The 25,097-nt window shown below is 42.8% G+C and overlaps 1 protein-coding gene across 2 annotated transcripts in view; it reads right to left on the bottom strand.

Annotated features, from left to right (window-relative positions):
- Positions 1-1,687: 1,687 nt before the first annotated feature.
- Positions 1,688-25,097, bottom strand: part of CYP4F22 (cytochrome P450 family 4 subfamily F member 22) — a 32,367-nt gene continuing 8,957 nt past the window's right edge. Inside the window, exons 4-13 of one of the 2 annotated variants that reach the window (XM_087711077.1) lie at positions 22,845-22,898; positions 19,498-19,625; positions 17,615-17,736; positions 15,609-15,876; positions 12,140-12,206; positions 10,094-10,223; positions 8,111-8,244; positions 6,638-6,702; positions 5,108-5,178; positions 1,688-2,418 (exon numbers count right to left, since the gene is read on the bottom strand). In XM_087711077.1, the coding sequence (XP_087567203.1) occupies positions 2,241-2,418; positions 5,108-5,178; positions 6,638-6,702; positions 8,111-8,244; positions 10,094-10,223; positions 12,140-12,206; positions 15,609-15,876; positions 17,615-17,736; positions 19,498-19,625; positions 22,845-22,898 (1,217 nt within the window). In that variant the 3' untranslated portion in view covers positions 1,688-2,240. The remainder of the gene's footprint in view (positions 2,419-5,107; positions 5,179-6,637; positions 6,703-8,110; positions 8,245-10,093; positions 10,224-12,139; positions 12,207-15,608; positions 15,877-17,614; positions 17,737-19,497; positions 19,626-22,844; positions 22,899-25,097) is intronic. The other variant, XR_015696091.1, reaches the window with a different exon arrangement.

Here is a 25,097-nt window from a genome sequence, read left to right as displayed (position 1 = left end):
CTGATATGTTAAAAAATGCACGGGAAACCCTAATTGGGGAAAACATAATGGAAACTCAGAGGGAACACGTAGAGCAAGAAGAAGGGGAAAAGGAGAAAGAAAAGGGGCTGAATGAAAAACAAGAGGGTATCATAGAAATAAAAAAAGAGATTGAAAAAGAAACATATTCTGATGATTATGCAGGGATTTATAGTTACATACCCAAGAGGGAAATGGCCTCAAAAAAGGGAAAGTTAAATGGAAAATACTGAGGAAAGTTGTAGGGAAAAAATGGGGAGAGGCACTAGAATAATAGAATTAAAAAAGAGAAAAAGAATTCAAAAGAAAAAAAATATAAAAATGGCAAGATCAAGTAAAAGAAAAAGGCAAATAAATGGACGGAGAGAAAAGATTATAAGAGAAATGAAGTTCCTGAGAGACTAAGAGAAAATGGTTGAAAGGAGAAAAGAAAGAAAAGGATTTGTTAATAGAATGGAATGGAATGATAGCCAAAGGTTTGAGTTTAACACAAAGTGTGGGAGATAGAGTAAAATTACTAGTTGTGGAAACCTAATTAAATGAAACATTTAATATACAAAATTAAATCTGAGGATGGATGTTATTAATAGTAGAACAGAATAATAGATGGAAATAATATGTTAAATGTGATTAATTTGGAGAGGCAATAATGATATTGTTAACACATTAAGAAGAAATTAAAATTAAGCGGGAGACTAGATGACTGAAATGTGTGTTTTATTCAACTCCCAGGGCAGAAGAGTTAAGGAAACATCTTCACACTTGTGTATTGGCCAGAATCTGCATTCGGACAAAAGGGGAGGGGCCATTATCAGCTTAATCCCACTTGCATGGCCTAAAGGGCTTCAGATGCTGCTTTGCCTCTAATGGTTTTCCATTCTGCTTAATTAAAGTCTCCTTTTGAAGTAATCCATTTCAAGAGTCTTTACTTTCTTAAGTTAGGAGAGGAGCCATTACAGTTGGCCTGCCTCTCTTTTTGCAACTCTTTTTGCGCGGGAGGGAAGGGCGGGGGGAACCACTTTGCTTTGCCTGCCGCTGTTTTTGTGGTGGGCCCTCTTTTTGCCCCGCAAGTTGTACCGGTAGGTGGTACAGTGGCGATGGCGGGGATCGGTTGCGCATGCGCTTAAATAGTTGGGGCGGGCTTATTTTGGGGGAGGAATTATTATGGCGCATGCTCTGAAAAGCCCGATTGGGCTTATTAGCAGGGCATGCCTTATTTTCGGGGAAACATGGTACTCAAAGGAAAAGTAGTGTTATTGGCCATCAAACCTCAAAAATACCCCTTTTCCAAAAGGTTTCCAGAATTTTGGCCACTACTGTATCTCAGAATTCAGTCAGAAAATCTTCTTGAACCAGAGCTCAGATTTGAGAAGCAAAACTATATTCATGCTCCCCCAGCTCTGGAAAGCTTAAAAACCACTTCATTTTCGGATCCGAGCATTCCCTGAGGAATTATCCCAAGGCATATCTCAGAATTGGTGATAGACCTCATATCAGAAAACCTGAGTTTTGACCCAGGGCTCAGAATTGCCATTACCTAAATATTTAAAACCAAGCCAGAAGTTCATTTCACATAGCTTTAATTTAGAATATATCTTGGAGATCTTCATGGTAGCTGTCAGCACCTCTCCATTAGATAATTAGGAAAGAAAGACCATGAGACTCCATGTGTGGAAATCAAGTGTACTTTTACTAATTATAAATGATTAAAGGCATAGCGAAGCGAAGTCTGAATATTTAGGCGCGAAAGCGATTGATATATAGAATAGCCCATTCCCCTCCCCTTGGCATCACAGTTACAGTCCAATCATAATTCTCTCAAGTGTCAGGTGCGAGATAACTTCAAAAGGCATCACGAAGATGGAATGTCGGTGCCCTTAGTCCTGGCGGGAATCTCCCACGCATGCGTAGTCCGACCGGCAGCTGAACTCCAGAACCTTCCTCCAGCACAATGAGTAACCCCTCCCAAATATCATGCCCTCCCTCCCTGTTTCATGGCAGCCGAAGCAACAGCAAAGCAGAGGCTGACAGTAGCAAAGCAATAAACTAGGGCTGAGTAGCAATTGGTAGACTAGAAGACATAGACACAGTGGTAGAAAGATGTGTGCAAAATAACAATCCTGCCTTCTACAAAGCTAGAAGCAAAAAGCATCTCTGGCACATTACAATATAGATTCCAGGTTGTAGATCAGCAAATGTAATCCCGCATATAGAATTTCTGATCAAGATTCGGCGCGGATTGGTTCTACTTGCAACCACAGTCCATTCTCCGCCCGCAGGATTAGCTCTGGCTTGCGCCGTACAGATTGGCTCTCGTCCAACCGCACCACAAACCTCAACAGTGTCAGCGCCAGGGCCACCTTCATCTCTGCCATGGCAAAGTTCTGCCCAATGCAGTTCCTGCAGAGAAGATTCCAGTTCAGTGGCCAAGTGGCTAACTTTTCTTTACAACAGTTCTCTTTTTGTGAAGCTCGGACAAATCTCCGGCCCTCTGGAACGATCTCCCCGTGGAGATCCGGACCCTCACTACCCTCCTGGCCTCCCGCAAAGCAGTTAAGACCTGGCTGCTCCGGCAGGCCTGGGGCTGTTGAGCCATCCAGCCCCATTCGAGGTTACGGCTGTTGTATAATTTTAAATTGTTGTTTATTTATTTATTTATTTATTGTATCCCTTCCCCTTTTTATTGTGAGCCGTCCTGAGTCCCTCGGGAATAGGGCGGCATAAAAACCCAATAAAATCCTAAAAAATCCTAAAATCCTAAATCTAGCTTCATGAAGGCTTTTCTTTTTTTTAAAGAAAAAACAAGTTTTATTGCAATTTTTCTTTTTTCCCACCATACATACTTTATGGTCAGAGTGTTGACCGGGTCACATCATATTCATAATCGTAATTTTAATATATTCTAATCTTCTCACTTTATCAATATTCATCTCTTTTATATAATCCTTTACCTTCTTCCATAATTACATTTAAGTTTAAATATCATTGCTATACATCTTTTATTTATGTCTTCAACTAAGTGTTATTAATTCATTTTTACAAATTAATCATTTTTCACCATAACTTTGTTATTCTAACTTCAGCCGTAATATTCTCTTTATATAATTCTTTATCATTTCTTGTTCTATTTTTACACTTAAATAACATCGCTATACACCCTCTGTTTCTCCTCTCTTACAATTACACCAGTTGTTTACCATATTGCTTCATTTCCGGAAGGATCCCTCAAATTCCCCGTTCCCAATCATTAACATTTTAAATTCCCAACCTAATTTAAATTACTATCAAAATTAATATTATCATTGTTACCTACTTTCACATTCCCATCTACTGATCTACCTTATTATATATGTTGCAGTCATCTTTACAAAATGATCATTTCTCAACATAGCTTTGTATTCCAATTTCAATAGTATCCCATTCTTTAATGATTTTTTTTATTTGCCTTTCATCCTGCTCTCTTAATGTCTTATTTCTCTCTTTTTTTGTTTTTATCTGTATTGTACTTTCTCTTCTATATCCCTTTTATTTCTTTTTGTTGTATTGTTTGAGCACCCCTCACATAGGTCTTCCTCTTGTCTCTTCAAAATGTTTCCCTTTTTGCCTTTTAACTTTGTCATTTTTTGGAGGGGCTTTTCCCCTTTCTTCTCTACTCTTATTACATTACCATAAATTTCTGTGATATTGTCTGATTCTTATTTTTAATTCTTTCTCCTCTATAGTCTTAAATTCTTGTATCTCATTTGAATTCCCCTTTTCAAATTTATCTTCTATTTTTTCCTGTATGTTTAAACAAACTTCCTGTCTCTTTATTGCCTATTAGAGATTCACACACATTTTTAGCAACAAGAATAAATCTTTATACATCCGAGGCTCCATTTTATAGCAATTTAAAGTTTTTAAAACCTCCCCAATTATCTCTTTTCACAATTTACCAAAATTTAAAGTCTATTTAATTTCCTTGCTTTTCTTTTCTTCAGTTATTCCTCTTCTCTTCAAAAATAAAATGTTCCACTGAGTTAGTAGTAAGCCAATTTCAAAAATAGTCAAATCCGAATTGAATTAAATCCAAATTAAAAGTTAGCTGTCTTCCAAAAAGAGAGAAGGGGGGGAAAAAACCAAATAGAAAACACAAGCACTCCTTAAATGTTCTCAGTGTCAAAATTATCATCTTCTTCTGTGTGGCCAAGTCAGGTCTTCCAGCTGCTACTTCTCCTGTTTTTTTATAGTCAGATCTTATGCATTAAACTCATCAAGGCTACCAGGCTTAAAATATTGTACTCCTTTTTTTCCTCCAGTAGATGGCACTCTCAGTTTCTGTTTCATACAAAATAGTCTATAAAAACCAGCTGTCTGTCAAAGTATCCAGGGAGTTTAAAATACACATAAAAATGTTACTTTCTCCCGAAAATCATTTTTTTAGAATGTTTAAGCTTTCCCCAATTTTCCAAATATAAAGATTATTCTTGGGCTTTTGTATTATAGCCTCAATTTGTTTTATTTTTTATTTTTTCCAAGGGCCAAATAGCTGCTGATCCAAGCTCAGGAATGTTGAAACTCCACTTGCAAGATTTTTCCCTTTAAATGTGAGTTGGTAATTATCTCACCAGTCCAGCATTCTGTCCAAAAACCGCTCCAATTCAATTCTTAGGCCCGGTTGTCCCAGCTTCGAGGAGGCCATAGACCCCCCCGCTGCCAATCGGGAGAGCTATTTCTGACCTAGCAAGAAAATTGCTGATTCCTCGCGGTCCGTGAAACCCCTCTCCTTTCTTCACCGCAAGGCGGCTATGACCTGAAGGCCTCCCGGCAGCAGTTTACCGGCTGGCTTTTCACGGGACTCAACAGAGCCTGCTAGTTTCCAGTCCATTCCCGCTGCGACGTCAACCAGAAGTCCCCAGGATTCTGAGTATCTCTAAGGCTTTTTTTCCATTAGCGACTAAACTGGCTGCTGTGCTGAAACTTTCAGCATGTTTTGTTTCATGTTCCTTGCCCCAAGAGCCCCCATTAGAAATGTCCCATGGATATCCTCTAGCACCCTTCTCTTCTTTTTCTTAACAATTATTTTGTCTCTAGCTGTATGTTTTCTTACCTGGGTCCTGCAGAAAACGGCACAAAAGCTAGTGGATGATGTGTTGAATCAAAGCGATGTGGGTTATAGACCTTTGAAAGATAAATAGATTGGATGAATGGGTTGAATGGGTTGAATGTGAACATAAGGAATTATAATTATACTCCGAAAAATACAGTGGTTTCATTGAGGACTACTCCTTAGAGATGATTATGAAAATGATAGAACTAGAGATGATTCTTGTCTTGTTCTAATTCTGAAAACATTCCACCCAGGAAACTTGCAGAGACTGTTTTATGGACAGATGGATATATGTCTGTAGAATATAGGTCGTCTGCTTTCTGCCACAATTTAAAGACAAGTAGATGCTTGACATTACCTGCTCTTTGCAATTTCAAACAGGTAGCAAAAATGCATTTATTGATCCCTGCCTGGCCTTACAGGCAAAAGAGGGCCTAACTGCACAAGTCGCGGGTTTGAGGGAGCCAGGCTCACTCAAAGGAAACCTTAGATGCCAGTAATCATCTTACACCTGACAAAAGAGACCATGCAATGCAGAATTGACCCCAGGCCCTGAAGGCCCCACCCCCGCTCCCAAGCTCCAAGGGGGTTGAAGGAGAAAAAGAAAAGAGACGCTTGCAACTAAGGAATAACAGTTTATCAGTTACAGAACTCCAAGGGAGAAGAATAAGGCAGTAGATAACATTACAACTTTTCCATTCTTCCTCATTAAAAAAAATTAGCATTAAATGTAAAAACATTAACATCAATAAAACAATCGCCGTGCACATGAACAAAGAGTTTTTAAGGTGCTACAGTTCAATAATTTACGTTTTGTTTTGTTGAAGGAAAAACCATCAAACTCTATTTCACATTTTGTCATATAAAATAGACGCTGCTCCTGTCCCCGAGACTCCATTTCTTAGTGAAAATAGTGGGCACAAAATATGAATTTACATACATATTGAGAAAGAAGCTAATTTTTTAATTATTCTGCATTAATGTAGTGTAATGCTCACTATTTTGTTATATAATTAGTGTAAAAGATATATGTTCTATGCACAGGTATTTGCTTCTTGGCTGATCCATTGATTAGTGTAATATATGGGAAATCATATATTGTACTATAATACTCATAAATATGGGAGCCCAGGTTTTCTGTAGAAAAAATGCGCATCAGAAGAGGTGATTTTTGACTAATATTTCAAGATTTAATCTATGCTTTTAAATTGTGTGAGTATTAATTAATACTCAAACTTTGTTCGTTTTTCACATTTTTGAACTTCCCATTTCCCTCAGAAATATACATGCATACATACGTACACACACACACACACACACGTACGTACATACATACATACATACATACCTTCTTCTTCTTATACCTCAATGAACAAAAAGCAGAATATAACTTTAGAAACAAGTATACTTAGCTATTCCCACCTCCCTCCAAAACAGCATCCGAGCAGGCCGTCTGCAAGGGGAAGGGAGTCTCCCAGGCTAAAATTCTACACAGACCAGCAAACTGCAAGGAAGTGGGGGAAATGCTACCTCTGGGTCTGGCCATACGGCAGGATTGTGGTGGGTCCCAAAGATGCTGATCAGGCAGACATTCCCTGCAGAGAGAAGAATCGAATGAACTCTACATGTCACCAAAGGTGGAGAGAGATTCACAAAAGCAGGAAATGGGCAAAGGGAGATGACAGAACTTGGCCAATGAAGTGCTGTTGTTACTAGATAGAGCAAAGAATAGGGCAACGTCCGGCTGGTTGGTTTTTATGTTCAAACATGTTTCATAACTTTGTTAGTGCTACAGATTTTCAGAAGATCTGAGATCTTCCTTGAATAACGTGATGGCACATAATCAATAAACCAACAAAACGTCAGTTGATGACTCTGCTCCCAGCTTAGAGTTGCCTCATAAAGAGGACCATCATGTATTGCCTGGCTGTTACTCTCTCTCACACACACACCCAGCTTTTCCACCCCTGCCCATTGCGCCCTCTTCCATGGTGGCCATTTCCACTTCCCAACAGGGGCATTTCATCACCCCCACCCCACAACAGTTGTTCTTGGGATGAACACAATGCCCCTTTCATCAAGCCAGGCAAATCGAGCGAGATGGGCTCAAAGAACCACAGGGACAGCCCTCCTGTCTTCTGTCCTAGCAAATGCAGCGGACAAGCATTTAAAAACCGCCCCTAATCATTTTGCCACAATGCATACCCAATTTAAGGTGAAGCCGTGAACAGTTTGTGGCAAAAAGCTCAAAAGTGTTTTTGGAATCAATTCTGTAATTGGCCCCCTCTTTTGATAGCTAGGGGCAGAGGAAAGTTGAAGTTTTAGAATCCCTAGTGATGGACTTAGAATAGAATAGAAAAGACTAAAAGGTTTCCTGAGCAGTGAAAAGCCACGTTCAAAAATAACAATATATAAATAAACTACATGACATAGGGAGACCCATGTTTTTCTCCCACAGATGTGACAAGATATACCAAGCAAACTTTGTATCCTACAAGTAGCAACAATTGGAACCCTAAGAAGGAAGGACAACACGCACACACATTTTCAAGAAGAAGGAGACAGAGGGGCCTGAACAAAATGTGGAGCATAACATCTATTGCTGTAAGACCCATAATAATTGAATGCTTTAAAAATTATTTTGGGGTGAAATAATTGCTTGTTAAGTAGAGATTTATTAGATTAGAAATGGCCATTGCAGCATTTGAGAAAGCAAAACAGTCTCATTCAGCTTTTATCAGATAAATACTGCAAAAGGAACATCATTGCAATCCAGTATGTGCCCAACTTTCCAAACTGGGACCTTTTTCTTATTCAATATACTTTGCACTTTGTTTACTTTATAACAGGTTTAATCCTCATGGAGCCCAAAACAGGATGGCATAGTAGCCTGGAACAACTGCTAATGCAGGCAGGGAACAGTCATAGAGAGAAGAAGGGAATCCAATGCCAGATAGAGATAATTAACGAAGGACGGCCTGGGGCTCCTTCCATAGCACATACCTTTAGGGATAACTCGTCCATCAGGAAGGTTCACATCTTCAGTGCAACGCCGAGATATGGCTGTGACTGCAGGGTGCAGGCGGAGGCTCTCCTTGATGCACATGGTAGTGAAGGGCATGAGGGAGAGATCTTTCCTGAGAAGAGACATTTGTTTGTTTGCTTGTCTGCTTACTTATTACATTTATTTGCTACCCATCTTGCAATAAAATGACTCTGGGTGTCTTACAGCATTAATTGGCATTAAGCCTCATTACTTAGCAAGACTTTTGGGGTACATTATAAGGGTGGAATTCAGACAGTTCACACAGGTTTCGGAGAATGGGTAGCTAACTTTTTCTGCAGTTTGGTGAACCAGCTGATCCCACCACTGGCTGGCCCCGCCCCTTGCAGCAGTGCTCCTGGCAGATGGGTAGATGTCCCGGGGTTGCACACGCGCACCTCGCTGCACCCAGTGAGGCAGTGGTGGGTTTCAAAATTTTTAAGAACCTATTCTGTAGGTGTGGCCTGTTTTGTGGGAGTGACTTGGTGGGCGTGTGACTGGGTGGGCGTGGCCACCTTGGAAAATGTGGTGAAACTCACTTATCAACGCTCTTGCTTAGCAACCAAAATTTTGGTCTCAATTGTGATCATAAGTTCTTTCTTTCTTTCTTTCTTTCTTTCTTTCTTTCTTTCTCTTTCTTTCTTCTTTCCTTCCTTCCTTCTTGTGTCTGTCTCTCTCTCTCCCTCTTTCTTTCCTTCCTTTTTCTTCCTTTCTTTTTTGTATCTCTCTTTCCTTTCTTTCTTTCCTTCCTTTCTCTTCCTTCCTTCTTGTGTCTCGCTCCCCCACTTTCTTTTTCTTTCTCTTCCTTCCTTCTTTCTTGTCTCTCTCTCCAACTTTCCTTCTTTTCTTTTCCTTCCTTCCTTTTTATGCCTCTTTCTTTCTTTCTTTCATTCTTTCTCTCTCTCTCTTTCTCTCTCTCTCTTTCTCTCCCTCCCTCCCTCCCTCTCTCTCTCTCTCTCTCTCTCTCTCTTCCCAGGGGCTGCAGGAAGGGTTGGTAGCCCATTCTTAACTGGCTGAATCCCACCACTGGTTGAATGTAATAACTATGATTAATTGTACCAGTTTTATTCGTATCAGAATGCATGACACCCAGGGGCCACACTATTCATGTATTGATACATATATATAAAACAAAATAAAAAAAACTTGGGGGGGGGGAAACTCTCCCTGAACTATCCTACATACTTTCCCTGGTCAAACCCAGAAAAAGCAGCATCCTATTTTGATCAGCTACAGTTACAGGTATCAAAAATGTAGGTGGAAAGTCACGAATATGTCAACTGTTCGGAAAGGAAGGGAATAATACATTCTGATGGTGATTCAGCTTTGGGTATTCAAACCAGACCAAACTCAAAGCTGGGAAGCTTGTAAAAGACAAATGTCTACTAACTCTGCAAAGCATAAATCACCCAATAAGCAGAGGCAGACGGAAATTTTTAAAAGCCAATCATGTTGCTGTGAAAAACAATGGATGGATTTACAAATTGGCTTCCAGCTAGAGAGAGCAGCCGTTGAGTCCCGCTCTCATTTGCGCAGCCAAAGTCCTCAGCCTGCTCTTCAAAATGAAACCCTTCCTAAGCATCTTTTTGATCTTCCCCATTTCTGACTCACTTTGGCCAAGGGGGGTATTGGCATTGTGACACAGACATGTAATACTCTCCAAGCAGACAACTTCAAGGAAACCTTAACAACAGGTTCTCTAACGCTAAGCAAACAATTTGCATAATCCTCAACGATACCATCATTTAATTAACCTCTGGACCAGAGTTTCTCAACCTTGGCAACTCTTGTGGACTTATTCCCACAATAATTATGTAACATTATAATTTCACACCTGGAAGACATTAGCTCTGCCTTAGTTCACTTTCTCTTTCAAATAACATCTGAATCGGCCTTGTTTTCCCACCCTCTGGACTGCTTTCTTTCTGCCCGCAGCCCATTACCATTCAATGCTTTCTGTTTCCCGTCCCTGCAGCAGATCTCGAATTTCTGCCCGGCACTGGTCTTGATACGTGGGGTGTTGAGCCAAATTGTATAGAATCCAGGACAATCCACTTGCTGTAGTGTCATGGCCTGAAACAAAAGGAAAATCACATGGAAACTACCCAGGGCAGGACTACGTGATAGTTATTCAAAGGGATCCCATTTGACCACTTTTGTTTACGATAAAAATGCCAAGGATTCCAAAGAAAATTCTTCTTTTACATTTGACAAAGTAGACCACCGCCTACTTCTTGGCAAGCTAGAAAAATCTGGGATAGAGAACCTCACCACCAGATGGATTTGTAATTCACTGACAAACCATACTCAATGAGTAGTCCTTAAGGGCACTACATCTATTGTACATGGAGGGAAGTAAGCAGTGGGAAATCACAAGGCTCCATCTTAGGCCCAGTACTTTTCAATATCTTCATTATTTAGATAAAGGAATAGAAGGGGAACTCATTAATTTTGCGGAAGCTGGTTCATATTTAATGATTGTCCACTAGGGCTGCAAGGTCCCTCTCACAGTTGCTCCTGTTAAGCAAGGTTTTACTGCTATTAAGGAAGGTTTCGTACATGTATCTTTGGTTTTTCCTGCCCCCCCCCCCCCGCTCAAGCAGGAGAACCTTTACCATTTCACACAGGTGGCTGTCCAGTTTCTTCTTTAAAACCTCCAGTGACGAAGAGGAAAGTGTGAAAGAACAAATGATAAAACGGATGCCGAACTTTGGCTATAATATTGAATTAGACAAATGGGAAAAATTTTGGGGAACAAACTTAAAAATGACACTATCAGTTGCATACAAAGAAAACCAGTACAAAATGTTTTACAGATGGCACCTGGCACCAACAAGGTTAGCTAAAATCTTAACAAATACCTCCCCAAAATGTTGGAAATGCGAATCAATACACAGATCATATTACCATTTATGGTGGACCTGTGAGGAGGCTAAAAAGTTTTGGAAAAAGATCAAAAATTGGCTGGAGGCAATAACAGGGGTTAAAATAGAATGGAAACCTGAAGTTTTTTTTATTAGGAATAATGTCTGCGAAATACAAAAAAGAAATCCAGTATTTAATATTACATATTATTACAGCGGCAAGGATTGCCTTTGCCTAGAAATGGAAAAACAAATTAACTCCAAGCGAAGATGAAATAATAAGAAAGGTCATGGATTGTGCTGAAATGGACAAACTAACTAAAGAAATCCAGGGAAAAGAAGAATTAGAATTCTACCAGATATGGGATAAATGGTATCGGTGATGGAGGAAAGAAACAAGAATCAATGAAGGAATATAACAAAATTCAAAAACAATAGTTATGAGTAAAATAAGAGGGTTAAGAATGGTGAAATCTAAATGAAATACGATAGAAGGGGAAATAATATAATGTGAGCGATATCGATTGATGATTGCTATTAGAAAGAACAGGAAGCCCCTGTTCGTATTGTATTGTGTAAATGTGGTGTACGTCTAGGTTTTGTGTGTGTGTATTTTACATTTTTGTTAATAAAAAATAAAATAAAACGCCAATGAACAAGTCTAACAATTAAAGGGACACAGGTCAGTTTGGTATAATCCAAACATTGGTTTTGAAAGATAATGATAGTTCCAGAAGCGGAATGATCTTAATTGGATAGGCACACAGTCCAAAGGCCAGGTATTCACTGTGGGCTGGAGAAGAGGGCCCAGAAATTGGAAACCTCAGCTCCTTTGGGTACAAATATCAGTCTGTTGCAGCCCATGGAAATAATCAACCGATAATACGGGGCCTTCATTCAAAGCATTGTGCTTAGGATACGTCCTTTGCCAGGGGCCTGGCATGGGGAAGAGATGCAAAGAGTAAGATAGAGCACCAGAGAAGGCAGTGAACAACATAGGCTCTACACTGATCAAGCCATTGATCAAAGTGGAAGCACAAGTAACTCTTGCAGCTTGGAATGGAGGCCCCAGTTTTTCTTTCGGAGAAACCCACTGCATGCATGAGATCCATTCACCCGCCTCACCTTCAAACATGAATGTGTCAGCTTCAGCGGCTATGTCTTCGTCGGACAAATGTTGACCCTCTTCATCCTACAGTGAAAAAAATCAAGTGAAAAAACTTTATCCTACAGTGAAAAAAAAAATTATCGAGACAAGACAGCCTGGGAATCTCACTATGGTGATGCTGTTTCCTGAATCAAGAGTCTCACTCAGCATGAACTCAGCATGAACTGCCATCCTCCCCCTCTGCCATAAACAGCCTTGACTAAACCTTGGCTGGATCTGCTGGGATCCCCATCTCCAGAGCAATTCAGAGTTTTTCCATATATATATATCGGTGGCTTTTGGCAAAAGCAGGGCTTCTGTGCCAATGAAACCTGCAGACCGAAACCTCAATGTCTCTATTAGTAAATAGCAACATTCTACACCGGCCTTTTCAAGAGGAGAAGCTTCTTCCACAGCATTTCTGTGATCAATCATGTGAAAACACAGCATCATTCATGTGAATTCATTCTTCATATGTGATGAAGAACAATGAGCATCCAGATCAGTGGTGGGTTTCACATAATTCCACCACAGGTTTGCCAAAAATGTGAGTGTGCACACATGCGTGTGCGCAGAGTTTCTGCGCATGCATACATGCACGGCTTCTGCACATGAACACGCACACGGCTTCTGCACATGCACATGTGCTTGACTTCCGTCAAGCGGTGAGGCTTGGTTGAGCAGCCTTTTGGGGCCTGCTCCCCTCCACCTCTGCTCTCCGGGGGCAGCGGATGCTTCTCTCTGCACTGCTGGGGGAGCATCTTGTGCAATTTAGCAGCTGTGAGCCGTTGCTTTCCTCGAAGTCCCATTCAGAAAGTGCTGCGGCTGAGAGATGTCCCTGTCTTTGCACCATTTTCAGATGCCCAGCTTGCTAGGCTGCCCCCAACCCTCCCGTGGCTGCAACACCGGCTGCTTTGGGAGACACTAGCCCAGCGGGGAGAAGGAGCAGCTTGGCAAGCTTTGCAGCCATGCTTGCGACCAGTGGCTGGTTCCCTCTACCCTCCGGATCACCAACATGAGCTCCAGGAGCTGCAATGGTAGTGGCTTCATCCTTGGGGGGAAGGGGCCACCTGGCCTGGCAAGCTTTGCAGCCATGTGGCTGTCCCCATCTCCGCTGCGGCTGCGACAGCGGCGGCTTTGGGAGATGCTGGCTGATGGGGAATGGGGGTGGGCTAGTGCGGAGGAGGTAGTTCTGTGGATGCACGTGGCGAAGGTGAGGCAGGGTGAGCGTCTGAGCTGGTTTGGGGGCATGGCCAGCCTGCTGTCCCTACCGGTTCAGTGACCCAGGCCCAATTTCCACTACCGGTTCACCTGAACTAGTGCAATCTGGTAGGAACCCACCTCTGTACCACAAGGTTCCATCGTAGGCCAGTACTTTTCAATATCTTCGTAAATGACTTAGATGAGGGAATAGAAGGGGAACTTACCAAATTTGCAGATGAAACTAATCTGGCAGGAAGAGGCAACACCCTTAAACACTCAGAGCCATTTGGACCGGTTCCCACAGAAAAGAAAACAGAGAACCACAAAATCTGGGTGGGCATGACCAACTCAACATCACTCCCACCCAGTCACATAACACACACACACACACACCCAGCCACACCCACCCTGGTTTTGTGCCTCCGGGTGTTTTCTGTAAGAAATGGGTCTCTTTTTCTCTCTCCTTCCCTCCTTTTCTCGTTTTTCTCTCCCTCTCGCTCCCTCCCTTTCTTTTCTTTCTTTCCTTTCTCTTCCCTTCTTTCTCATTTTTTCTTTTCCATCTCATTCTCTCCCTCCATCATTTTCTCATTCCTGTCTCTCTCTTTTTCCTTTTCTCTCTCTCTCATCTCTCTCTCTATCTTTCCCTCCCTTTCTCTATTCTCCCCCCTCTCTCATGCGTTGCCCTCTTGAACCATTTCCCAAAACAGTCGAGGATTGGGTGTTTTTTTTCCTTTTTTTGCTGATGTTCTTTCTTCTTCTTTGGCTGCTTTTTACCATATGATTTAAATCAAGATTCATTTCAGGTTCCCAGATAAATGAACTCTTTCGTCCCCCTGCTATGGCTCCCTGTCAGCAGGCTGGCCCCACCCCTTGCCCTCCCAGTCACTCCTTTCGTGGGCAGAGAAGGTATGGGTGACAGCGGGGAGGGAGACTCGCTCCATATTCCAGAATGGGAGGGAAGCACCCCTGGACTTGCCTCTCATCTCGCTTGTTGATGCTGCATGCACCTGGGTCACTCAGGGAGACGTGCACTTGCTCTCTACCCTGAGACACTGGCTGGCCCTGCCCAGCTGCAGTCGATGCTCTGTGTCATGATGGGCTCCAGGAGGAGGAGGGGACGCCATCTCCCCGCAAGGCGCTGCAAGAGCAGCGAGCAGGCTAAATTAAATTTGCGCTCTAAATTAAATTTACACACCCTCCGGGTTCCGACCACATAATCTTCACACACACATGCATGCCAGAAACTGGAAGACCGGGTGATCGGCGTGCATATGCATGCTGGAAACCAAAAGCTCAGCTTCTCGGCGCATACATGTGCTGCTCTTCCAGTTTCTGGCACTCCTGCGCATGCATGCCGGGAAGCTGCTCTTCCCGTGCACGTGCTTTCTCAATTTAGTACTTGGTGCTGAAAAGGTTCGCCAACACTGGTGTAGAGTCTCCTGCTTGGATGGGGGATTGGAGTAGATGACCTACACGGAATCCTCCAACTCTGTTAAACTAATCACATCTTTTTTTTTTAAAACATATTTTTATTTCCATTTTCATAACATACAATCACATGTATACTATACATAGCTAGTATCATATAGTATTAAATAATGATTACATCAGTTCCTCTTGTCATCAACGCACCCCCCAAAAGTTAACACCCATTATTAGCTCTTCTACTCTCCATACACCTCTTTCTTCTCCCTCTCTCCTACTTCCTATCTTCCCTCCATCATCCTCTCCTACTCTACTTCCCCTTCCTTTCTCCTTCTCCTCTCTCTACATTCCACTCCTCCTTATCACCATCCTCCTCATCTTCCCCCCTTACCCTCTCTCCTATCCCTCTCTTCCCACCTTTCTTCTCCCTTCTGCTTCCCACTCTTCCTCTCATCGGTGTGTTTCCACTTCCATATCAATATACTTAACATATCCTAGTTTTAAAGAGAGAGAAAAAAAGAGAAGACAATATACATGTGGAATCAAATTACATTAAAATCTAACACCGCTCGTCAAACCTGATATATATCCCTCCCTCCCACCCTCTCCCCTCAACCCCCCCCCCCAGCCTTCCCTCCCCCGACTTCCCAGAACCCATACACGGTATAAATCTTTAACAAAAACAGTCTAAAATAAATTGGAAAAAAGAATAGAAAATTGATAACATCTTTACATTGAGCTTAGCGCCTCCTTGCTAAGCAAACTTTAAGCAATTTACATCACTAACCACGTCTGAAAGAGAGTTAAGTAGGTACGTACCTTGGCTGACAACAAAACATCGATGAAATCAATGGTTTTGCCCTTCTTTAACGAGAGCCAGGCATTCTCGCCCAAGTGGTTAATCGCCGTTCGCCGTTCCTGAATCACATTTGCTGTGAAACGATGCACAATTTTACATGCACGACGGAAACGGTGTCCCTGGGGTGACAGGTAGTAAAGGCAGTCAGGGTGCAAATAGAGTTTAGTGTGCCGCTGCACCACAAGGGCGCTGAGCTCCAAGATGGCCGCAATATAGTCACTTGATTTCCTGTAATGTATCCAAAGGTTACAAGAAAAAAAGTAAGAGAGTCAATAGGAAGAAGCACTTAGAATTCAAGAATATATCTTTTCTTAAGAAATGCAAGGAAGTCTTAACATTGCTTAGACTGCAGTGTTTCTCAACCTTGGCAACTTGAAGATGTCCGGACTTCAACTCCCAGAATTCCCCAGCCAGCATTCGCTGGGAGTTGAAGTCCGGACATCTTCAAGTGGCCAAGGTTGAGAAACACAGGCTTAGAGTAATATATACCATTGGTCTGAAGAACTGAATGTTAACATATCTATGTAACACAAATGTCCTTGTACCTTTTTTTTCCTACACTTGTAACATTCATTAGACCAGCCGTCACCAATTTGGGTGGTCCGCAAAAGTTTTTTTGCATTTTTTATATTGCACTAAATCAGGAGTCCTCAAACGTACGTCCCCTGGGCCAGATACGTGCAATGAATGCTTGTGTTGCTACAGAGACTCTCCCCCTTTGGGGTCTTTTTGTGTGGGCCGGAGGGGGGGGGGCAAAAATTCCGACTTGGGGTCTGCTTCAGCCTCCTAGATTGGGGCTTTGGCCGAAGGCTGGAGGGAAGCACCGCTGGTGGCAAAGAGCCGGAGGGCCTCGTTCCAGTGGGACTGTATCATGGCCTGCAACTCGCTGACTATCTCAACCCGTTGAACCTCCAGGCACTGGTATCTGGCCTCGCACTCCCGCAGGTCTTCCCTCTGCTTGGAGAGCCAATAGTCCTCAGTGAGGTGCTTCTGCTGAACCTCCTTCTCGGTCAGATCCGATCTGAGCCGAGGTGGCGCAGTGGTTAGGGTGCAGTACTGCAGGCCACTTCAGCTGACTGCAGTTCTGCAGTTCGGCGGTTCAAATCTCACCGGCTCAGGGTTGACTCAGCCTTCCATCCTTCCGAGGTGGGTGAAATGAGGACCCAGACTGTGGGGGCAAGTTGCTGACTCTGTAAACCGCGTAGAGAGGGCTGAAAGCCCTATGAAGCGGTATATAAGTCTAACTGCTATTGCTATATTCTGGATCAAAGAGATAATTCTCATCACTTTGAGAAATGTGAGCTGTTGTTCTGAAAAAATTAAAGACTTTTAACGCCCCACTGTAAAAGGAGAGTTGGCTTTCTCTAACAAAATTCCAGACACATCCAAAGTTACTTAGCTATTGGGAATCTTTTTGAATAATGTAAGAATAATGTAATATTCTGACATCATCCATTATTTCTATTTTTGTAGAAGCCCAAATGTCTGAATGCAATTTTAATAACATTAAACTTATCTATAAAGGCAATGATTGTTTCTAGATTTAGGCTGCCAATTTGGGGCAGAGGTTCTCACCGCTTGGAGGCTGGGGATACACATAACATGTTTTGAGAGGATAGCAGCTTTGACGCAAAATGCCTGGATCCATAACATTCTCTTTTTCCCCTTTGAGTTTGGGGAAATTGTTTGGGAGAATTCTTTATTTTTAAAAATGATGTTAAGTTGAGTTTAGGACTTAGACTATAGATTCCATGTGTTTCTTGCCTCATCATGTGGAAAAACACAGGCCAATTATTTATTACTGAAATGAAATTGCAAAAATTGAGATTTCACCCTCTGTGCAGTCCTGGCTTCAGTATGCCCACATATTTGGAAAAGAAATTCAGTTATTGGCCTCCCAGAATATAACATACATTCCCGCTTATCTTCCTTTTATTGCACTTCTTCATACTGCTGATTTACTTACTCTTGACAGTTGCTATTAGAGCTGAAAACACATTTCTGCAAGCTGTCCAGAGTCATGAGGCTGATGTCTTTAAACATGTCAAGAGAAACGGGGCCTGCTGAGATCAGCTTCTGCCACTTGGCCTGTAAAAAGATGGATGACAAATACATCAAATCTAGAAAAGGAAGAAAGTGATACCAAGGTTAGGGGGGGTGGCCCAGATCTGGCACAAGGCCAAGGCGGATGTGATTCAGGATGAGCAAAGGGCTATGCAAATCCCTGGGGAATAAACCAAGGAGAGAGAATACGGATATTTCTTTTTTTTATTTCTTAAAAAAACAAACACACAAATATTTCATCATTTGTCAATCATTAAGACATTGAAGTACAATTTTTTTGGCGTGCCCCTCCCTCCCTCCCCCCCAGCCCCCCTCCTCCTTCCCCCCCTCCCCGACTTCCCAGAACCCATACATGGTATGGATTTTTAACTAACACAGTCTAAAATCTATTGAGAAAAAAGAGATAAAGAAATTAATGACATTCTACATTGACCTTAGCTTCTTCTTACTGAACTAACTTTTAACAGTTTAAATCAGTTTAAGCAAGGGTTAAAACGAACAGAACTGGAAGAGGAAATTAAGAGAAAAGAGCTGGAGTTAACAATGAACCCAGACGATACAAAGGTTAAGGAAGGGAGGTGTGGTTTTCTCGATGCTACATATTATCATATATGGTGGACCTGCCAAAAGGTTAAGCAGAAATGAATACTGATATTTCTTATCTGCATAGTGAACATTTTAGAGAAGGTAGATAGAACAGAGAGGTGGAGAACTATGCACATTTATTTCACTTAGCACATGACATCTACAGAAGCCATTCAATCACTGATGATGATTGTGTTATTCATTAAGCCATGTCCAACCCTTAGCAGTTATCTGGTCATGTCTCTCCACATCATGTACAGGGCGGGGCATAACCTTTTCCTAGGGGGTCACAGCAACACTTGTAATAACAACACAAATAATTCATACACCATTCGAAAGCCCATCAAAAACTGAGTTTATTGACACGATTTAATAGTCAGTATGACCACCATTAGCCCTTCAAACAGCATTCAAACGAGGTGGATAAGAACACAACAAATCTTCAAACAGTTCCGTTCGATTTTCCAGATTTTTCAACACAGTTTCCAAATTCATTCTCAAAGTTTCAACCGAAACAAATTTAACATTTAATAGCTCATTCAATTCAGTTTTTTATGGGCTTTAAAATGAGGTGTCGCGGAAGTTGTAAACTGCTGTCGATCTTGCTGTGACCCCCTAGGAAAAGGTTATGCCCCGCCCTGGAAAATCTGGAAAATCGAACGGAACTGTTTGAAGATTTGTTGTGTTCTTATCCACCTCGTTTGAATGCTGTTCGAAGGGCTAATGGTGGTCATACTGACTATTAAATCGTGTCAATAAACTCAGTTTTTGATGGGCTTTCGAATGGTGTATGAATTATTTGTGTTGTTATTACAAGTGTTGCTGTGACCCCCTAGGAAAAGGTTATGCCCCGCCCTGTATATATGTTTACATAAAGCATCAGCAAATACATATACGTAAAGTATGTGTACGATAAATGAAATAAAATATTGATAAAACCATGATAAAATTGCCCTAATATGGCACCATAGAGTCTCAATAGGATAGAGCAGTGTTTCTCAACCTTGGCAACTTGAAGATGTCTGGACTTCAAGTCCCAGAATTCCCCAGCCAGCGAATGCAGAGCTGGCTGGGGGAATTCTGGGAGTTGAAGTCCACAGGACTTAAAGTCGCCAAGGTTAAGAAACACTGATCTAGATGCAGAGGTGCAGAGACATTTAATGAGGAGGGGAAGGGGAAGAAAGCTTCAGAAGAGCTTACATGCATGATGTCTGTGCTCTGATTGAAGATTTTCACGTAAGGCTTCAGGATATCAAAATGAAAAGCAGGAGTGAGCATGCGCCGGTGCCGTGCCCACTTTGTCCCACTGCTCAGTAACAGTCCATCTCCTGTGGCAAGAAAAACGATTGAGGCAAAGTTCCTCTGCCTTGCCCTGGGACCATGTGCCTACTCTCTGGGCGTCCTTTGTCCTATGGGGCTGTTTGGGGGTTAAAGTGGCTGCCTGCAGGGTGGCGTTGGGGGGGGGGAGCCTTACTGGTTGTTAGAGGGCCTTTGGCTGAAACGGATATTAAGACAGAGGTGTCAAACTTGCATTGTTAGGGCATTGTCACGTGATGTATCGAGCTGAGGTGGCGCAGTGGTTAAATGCAGCACTGCAGGCTACTTCAGCTGACTGCAGTTCTGCAGTTCGGCGGTTCAAATCTCACCGGCTCAGGGTTGACTCAGCCTTCCATCCTTCCGAGGTGGGTGAAATGAGGACCCGGATTGTTGTTGGGGGCAATATGCTGACTCTGTAAACCGCTTAGAGAGGGCTGAAAGCCCTATGAAGCGGTATATAAGTCTAACTGCTATTGCTATCTATCTATCTATCTATCTATCTATCTATCTATCTATCTATCTATCTATCTATCTATCTATCTATCATCTATCTATCTATCTATCTATCTATCTATCTATCTATCTATCTATCTATCTATCTATCTATCTATCTATCTATCTGTCTCTCTATCTGTCTCTCTATCTGTCCATCCATCCATCCATATCTCCTATCATCTATATCTCTCTCTCTCTCTCTCTCTCTCTCTCTCTCTCTCTCTCTCTCTCTCTCTCTCTCTCTCTCTCTCTCTCTCTCTCTCTCTATCTATCTATCTATCTATCTATCTATCTAGAGCCGAGGTGGCGCAGTGGTTAGGGTGCAGTACTGCAGGCCACTTCAGCCGACTGTTATCTGCAGTTCAGCGGTTCTAATCTCACCGGCGGTTGACTCAGCCTTCCATCCTTCTGAGGTGGGTGAAATGAGGACCCGGATTGTTGTTGGGGGCAATATGCTGACTCTGTAAACCGCTTAGAGAGGGCTGAAAGCCCTATGAAGCGGTATATAAGTCTAACTGCTATTGCTATTTTTTTCCCCTTCGCTAAATTCTGGACGTGGCCAGAATGTGACGCAGCCCTGTATTAAGAGAAAGAACTCTCCGGAGGCCCCCCTGGCCTTTACCCCATGGGTCATAACACAGTGGGGCTTGTGATAATCAGAGACAATCTTTCAACGTAAACAAAAGAAAACATTTGAACTAACTATAAAATACATCTTGGCAGGTGCTCCATCTGTAAGATACCCTTAGCCCGTGATGGCCAACCTATGGGACGCGTACCACAGGTGCCACGCGGAGCCATTTCTGAGGGCATGCAAAGTGTTGACCCGTCAGCTTCAGGACTCATGTGCGTGCTGGCCAGCTGATTTTCTGCCTTGGTTCTTGGCCGTTTTTCACCCTCTGGAGGCTTCCCTGAAGCCTCCAGAGAGTTAAAAACTGCCCAATGCACAAACCGGAAATTCGGGATGGACTTCCAGTTTGTGCGTTGGGCTGTTTTTCGTCCTGAAGCCTCTGGAGGAAAAAAACCGTGACCCGTCAAAAGCGCAAATGTCATAAGCGCACCGACAACAGCGCGGCGCTAAAACCGCGATTTCAAAAGTGCGCCGACAACAGCGCGCCGACAGAAGTGCGATTTCATTTAAGGTAAGATTTACAGTTAGGTTTAGGGTTAGGTTGAGGGTTAGGCTGAGGGTTACGTTACAGCGCGCTTTTGTTGGCGCGCTTTAGGGCTAATTAGTCGCTAATTCGTCGCGCGGTTTTGTCACCGTGCTTTAGACACTGCGGTTTAGTCAGGCGCGATTTTGTTGTGCGCGCATTTGTGGTGGAACCAAAAAAACGACCTAACAGGCAACTTCGAAGTCCGTTCACAAACTTGTGGTTTGTGTAGTGAGCCCTTTTTTGCCCTCCCCAGGCTCCTAGAAAGCCTCTGGAGCCTGGAGAGGGTGAAAAACAGACCGGGCCCACCGGAAGTCTGAAAATGGGCTGTTTCTGGCCTCCGGAGAGCCTGCAGGGGGCGCGGGGAAGGCCCTTTTTGGCCTCCCCAGGCTCCAAGAAAGCTGTGTGCGCATCTGCAGAGCAGCAGGGGTGTATGTGTCACACGTGAATGCTCAGGAGGCACCGTGTGGGGGGGGGCATTAAATTATGGGGGTGGACCTCATTTATATTGATTGAGGTAGAGTTTCTGGCAATGATTTGAAGTCCTTCCCAGATTTCTCTCTAGCTGGCTTGTCATCCGATCCACCTGCTGCCTTTTGACAGGTTATCCCAGGTCTCCCCCCCGCCCCCCCCCATACGTTTCCCAACCTCCATTCAAACGTTCACAGTAATGATAAAGAAGGAGAGGCGTGGTGTATGTTAATATAAACTGGTTTTTCCTGTTTTCCTTTTCTTATCCCATGACTTCAGTTTCGTTGATGTAACACTCTTACTTTTTCTGGACTACATGCACACGCACGCCCATCGTGCTGCACCATTTCGGAGGAAGCGACTTTATTTTGCTTACCCTGAAACAGTATAGCACGATGGGCATGTATGTACATGTAAGTCCCCACTTAATGACCATTCATTCAACAACCATTTGAAGCTACAGTGGTGCTGAATGGACCTGCCTTCAAGGTTCCAGCTGTTCCAGTATCCCTGTAGCAAGGTGGATAAAATTTGGGCCCCCTCACACGTGCAATCCCTCCCACTGCCCCTCACTGCCAGCTGACTTTGGCTACTGTCTTCACTATTCAGTGGGCTCGCCCATCTGGCCATTCTCAAAATAAGGCCCTGGTTGTGTTGGTGCAAATGAAGGGCACGTCAAAGGAAGTGGGGCAAAAGAAGGTTCCAGCCAAGAGTGGCAGGTGGGGGCAGGGCAGGCAGGGCCAGATGGTGTGGGCAAAAGGGCAGAGATGGGGGGAGATGGGGGGGGAGCTAAAGTGGAGGCAACCCCTTACCTTCTTCCGAATGGCTGGGATGCAGGCGGTTCCTGGCCTATTCACTCAACAATAGTAACTGGGATTGTCAGAACTGCTGTAGAGCAGAGTCACATGGCTTTTCACTTAAAAATTGCAGCATTTAGCAATGGAGTCGCCCGTCCCAGTTAGGATTGCTAAGCGAGGACTACCTGTATGTCTATGGGTAGTTCTTTTCTTTAAAAAACATTTCATGGTCCTAAAAACACCGTTGCCTGTTATTGCGTGTTAGAGCAATTTTGCATAACCATCTATTAAAATAAAGCAAGAGGTATTTTACCAAGCCAGGGCTTCAGGAAGCCGTAGAAGAATTTGTCCTTGGGAGCCGTATCAGCTGTAGAGAAAAACAGAGAAACAGTTTTCCTGCTGCTCTCTTTTAAAACTGTAAAATAGTTCCAACCTCCCAGTTTTGGGAATAACGTCCCTAAAACTTCATGTTCCTCAACAGTCATATATGAGCCAACACTGTGAGGTGGCAGTCAAAGAGGTTGCGTTAACAGAGGGATTCAGTCAAGATTGAGTGAGGGACACATACAGGGTTGTCAAACTCACAGCCCGTGGGCCAGATGCGTCACGTGATGGCCCCGCCCCCCGCCCAGTTTAGCGAAAGGGGAAAAAGTCTCAATGCGTCATCTGACACTGCCGTGACGATGCGAGTTTGACACCCCTGTACTAATGCCACTCTATAAAGCCTTAGTAAGACCACAGCTAGAATCCGGCATGCAATTTTGGTCACCACACTATAAAATAGATTTGGGACTCTAGAAAGAGTGCAGAGGAGAGCAACCAGGATGATTAGGAGACCGGAGGCTAAAACATATGAAGAAAGGTTGCAGGAACTGGGCATGGCTAGCCTGATGAAAAGAAGGACCAGGGGAGACACGACAGGCAGTATTCCAATATTTGAGGGGCTGCCACTGAGAGGAGGGGGGTCAACTTGTTTTCCAAAGCATCTGAAGGCCAGAGAAGGAATAATGGATAGAAACTGATCAAGGAGAGATTCAACCTAGAAATAAGGAGAATTTTTCTGACAATGGGAACAATCAGAAATGGTGTAGATTCTCCTTGGGGTGTGTGTGTGTGTGTTGGATTAGATGACCTACAAGGTACCTTCCAACTCTGTTAATCTGTAATCTGTAAGAATTAAAAGGCAAGTGATCTTTCTTAAACATTTGCCTTATTACTTGACTGACAATTGCTTTGCCCTTTGTACCTTACCAATCATTAGCTCTTTCCTTGGCTAGTCAGCCTGGAGCAATGCCACTGCAGGAATTAAGCAATAACGATACAGTTGATATTATTTATAGGTCCGTCATTTCCAGTTTATATCAAGGAAGGAAGAAAACTTCCTTGGAGGGCATGTATTTTCTTTGCATTATTTATATAGGCTTTGTTCGAGTGTAACATCATTAAAGCTCTTGTTCAGAATATGTTTCAATTTCCTTTTTTAAATTCTGCCATCAATCTGATACAAGAGAGGAGATGTTAGAAGCCAACACAGTCAAATCCCTCTCAATATAGCCAACGTTAAAATACTTTGCTTCATCCTGCATTTGTAAGTTGAGTTTGATTTCTCTCCTTTAATTGTTAGCTTCTTCTAGTTCCCCGGTGTCCAATTTTTAAAGTCTTATTTAAAAAAAAAAAAGAATTCAAAATAAAAGCAATTTCCCACGGAAGGATTCTTTATAATTAATTTCAAAATCTTATTTCCAATTTATCTGGACCTTTAGTCCGTTTTCAACTTTCTAACATAAAAGTTTAAAGGCTTTGCTGTTTATAAAAAATATTCTGAAAGTGGTGAACAAAAGAAGTGTCAGAAGTCAGCATCCTTTCAAAGGCCCCAACTCTCGTTTAGCTCTTGTCTCCCAGAGCTCTAAATCCAGTGGTTCCCAAACTTGAGAGCAGAGCTGGCTGGAGAATTCTAGGAGTTGAAGTCCACAAGTCTTAAAGTTGCCAAGTTTGGGAACCATTGCTCTAAATCAACTGGTCTCCAGTCTCGCAGCCTCCTGATGAGGAGCAACTGCCCAGAGCAGTTGTGGGTGTCTTGAGTCAATCATTTCTTCCCCAGCGGTTCCACTTATAGGCTTTTAGTCTTTGTGGATTGGGACCAACTACTGGGTCACTGTGATTGATTGCAGTCACAACCTAATAAGCATACAGAGATCAAATGAAAACTCATTTGCCACAAAACCCTGTGTGCAATGATAAAGAGGGCCCATAAGACAGAAGGAAAAAGAAGTAGAAATATAAAAAAAAATACAATGGATTTCTACTAGACATTCCAAAAACTCACTGACATACTGTATGTCATATGACATATTGATTTTTATCAGTCTTCCCAGCATAATCTTCATTTTGGCTATTAAACCCAAAATTCCCACCCAGAACACCTAGGAAGGTCCAACTCCTACATTGGAATTAAAGCCATCCCATCTTGTGGAACAGCCAATCGGGAAACTGAGGTGTGCGTGCCAAAAACCATGATAGTATCACAACTACGGGTATGAATTGGATCCTCCTTGGTTGGATTCAC

The sequence above is a fragment of the Thamnophis sirtalis genome, unplaced genomic scaffold, assembly GCF_051295495.1.
Source record: "Thamnophis sirtalis isolate CommonGarterSnake01/CBP01778 unplaced genomic scaffold, rThaSir2_p1.2 scaffold_3, whole genome shotgun sequence".
In the NCBI taxonomy this organism is placed as follows: Eukaryota; Metazoa; Chordata; class Lepidosauria; order Squamata; family Natricidae; genus Thamnophis; species Thamnophis sirtalis.
The sequence above is the reverse complement of the archived record's forward strand: the minus strand, read 5'-3'. Positions and strand labels throughout refer to the sequence as shown.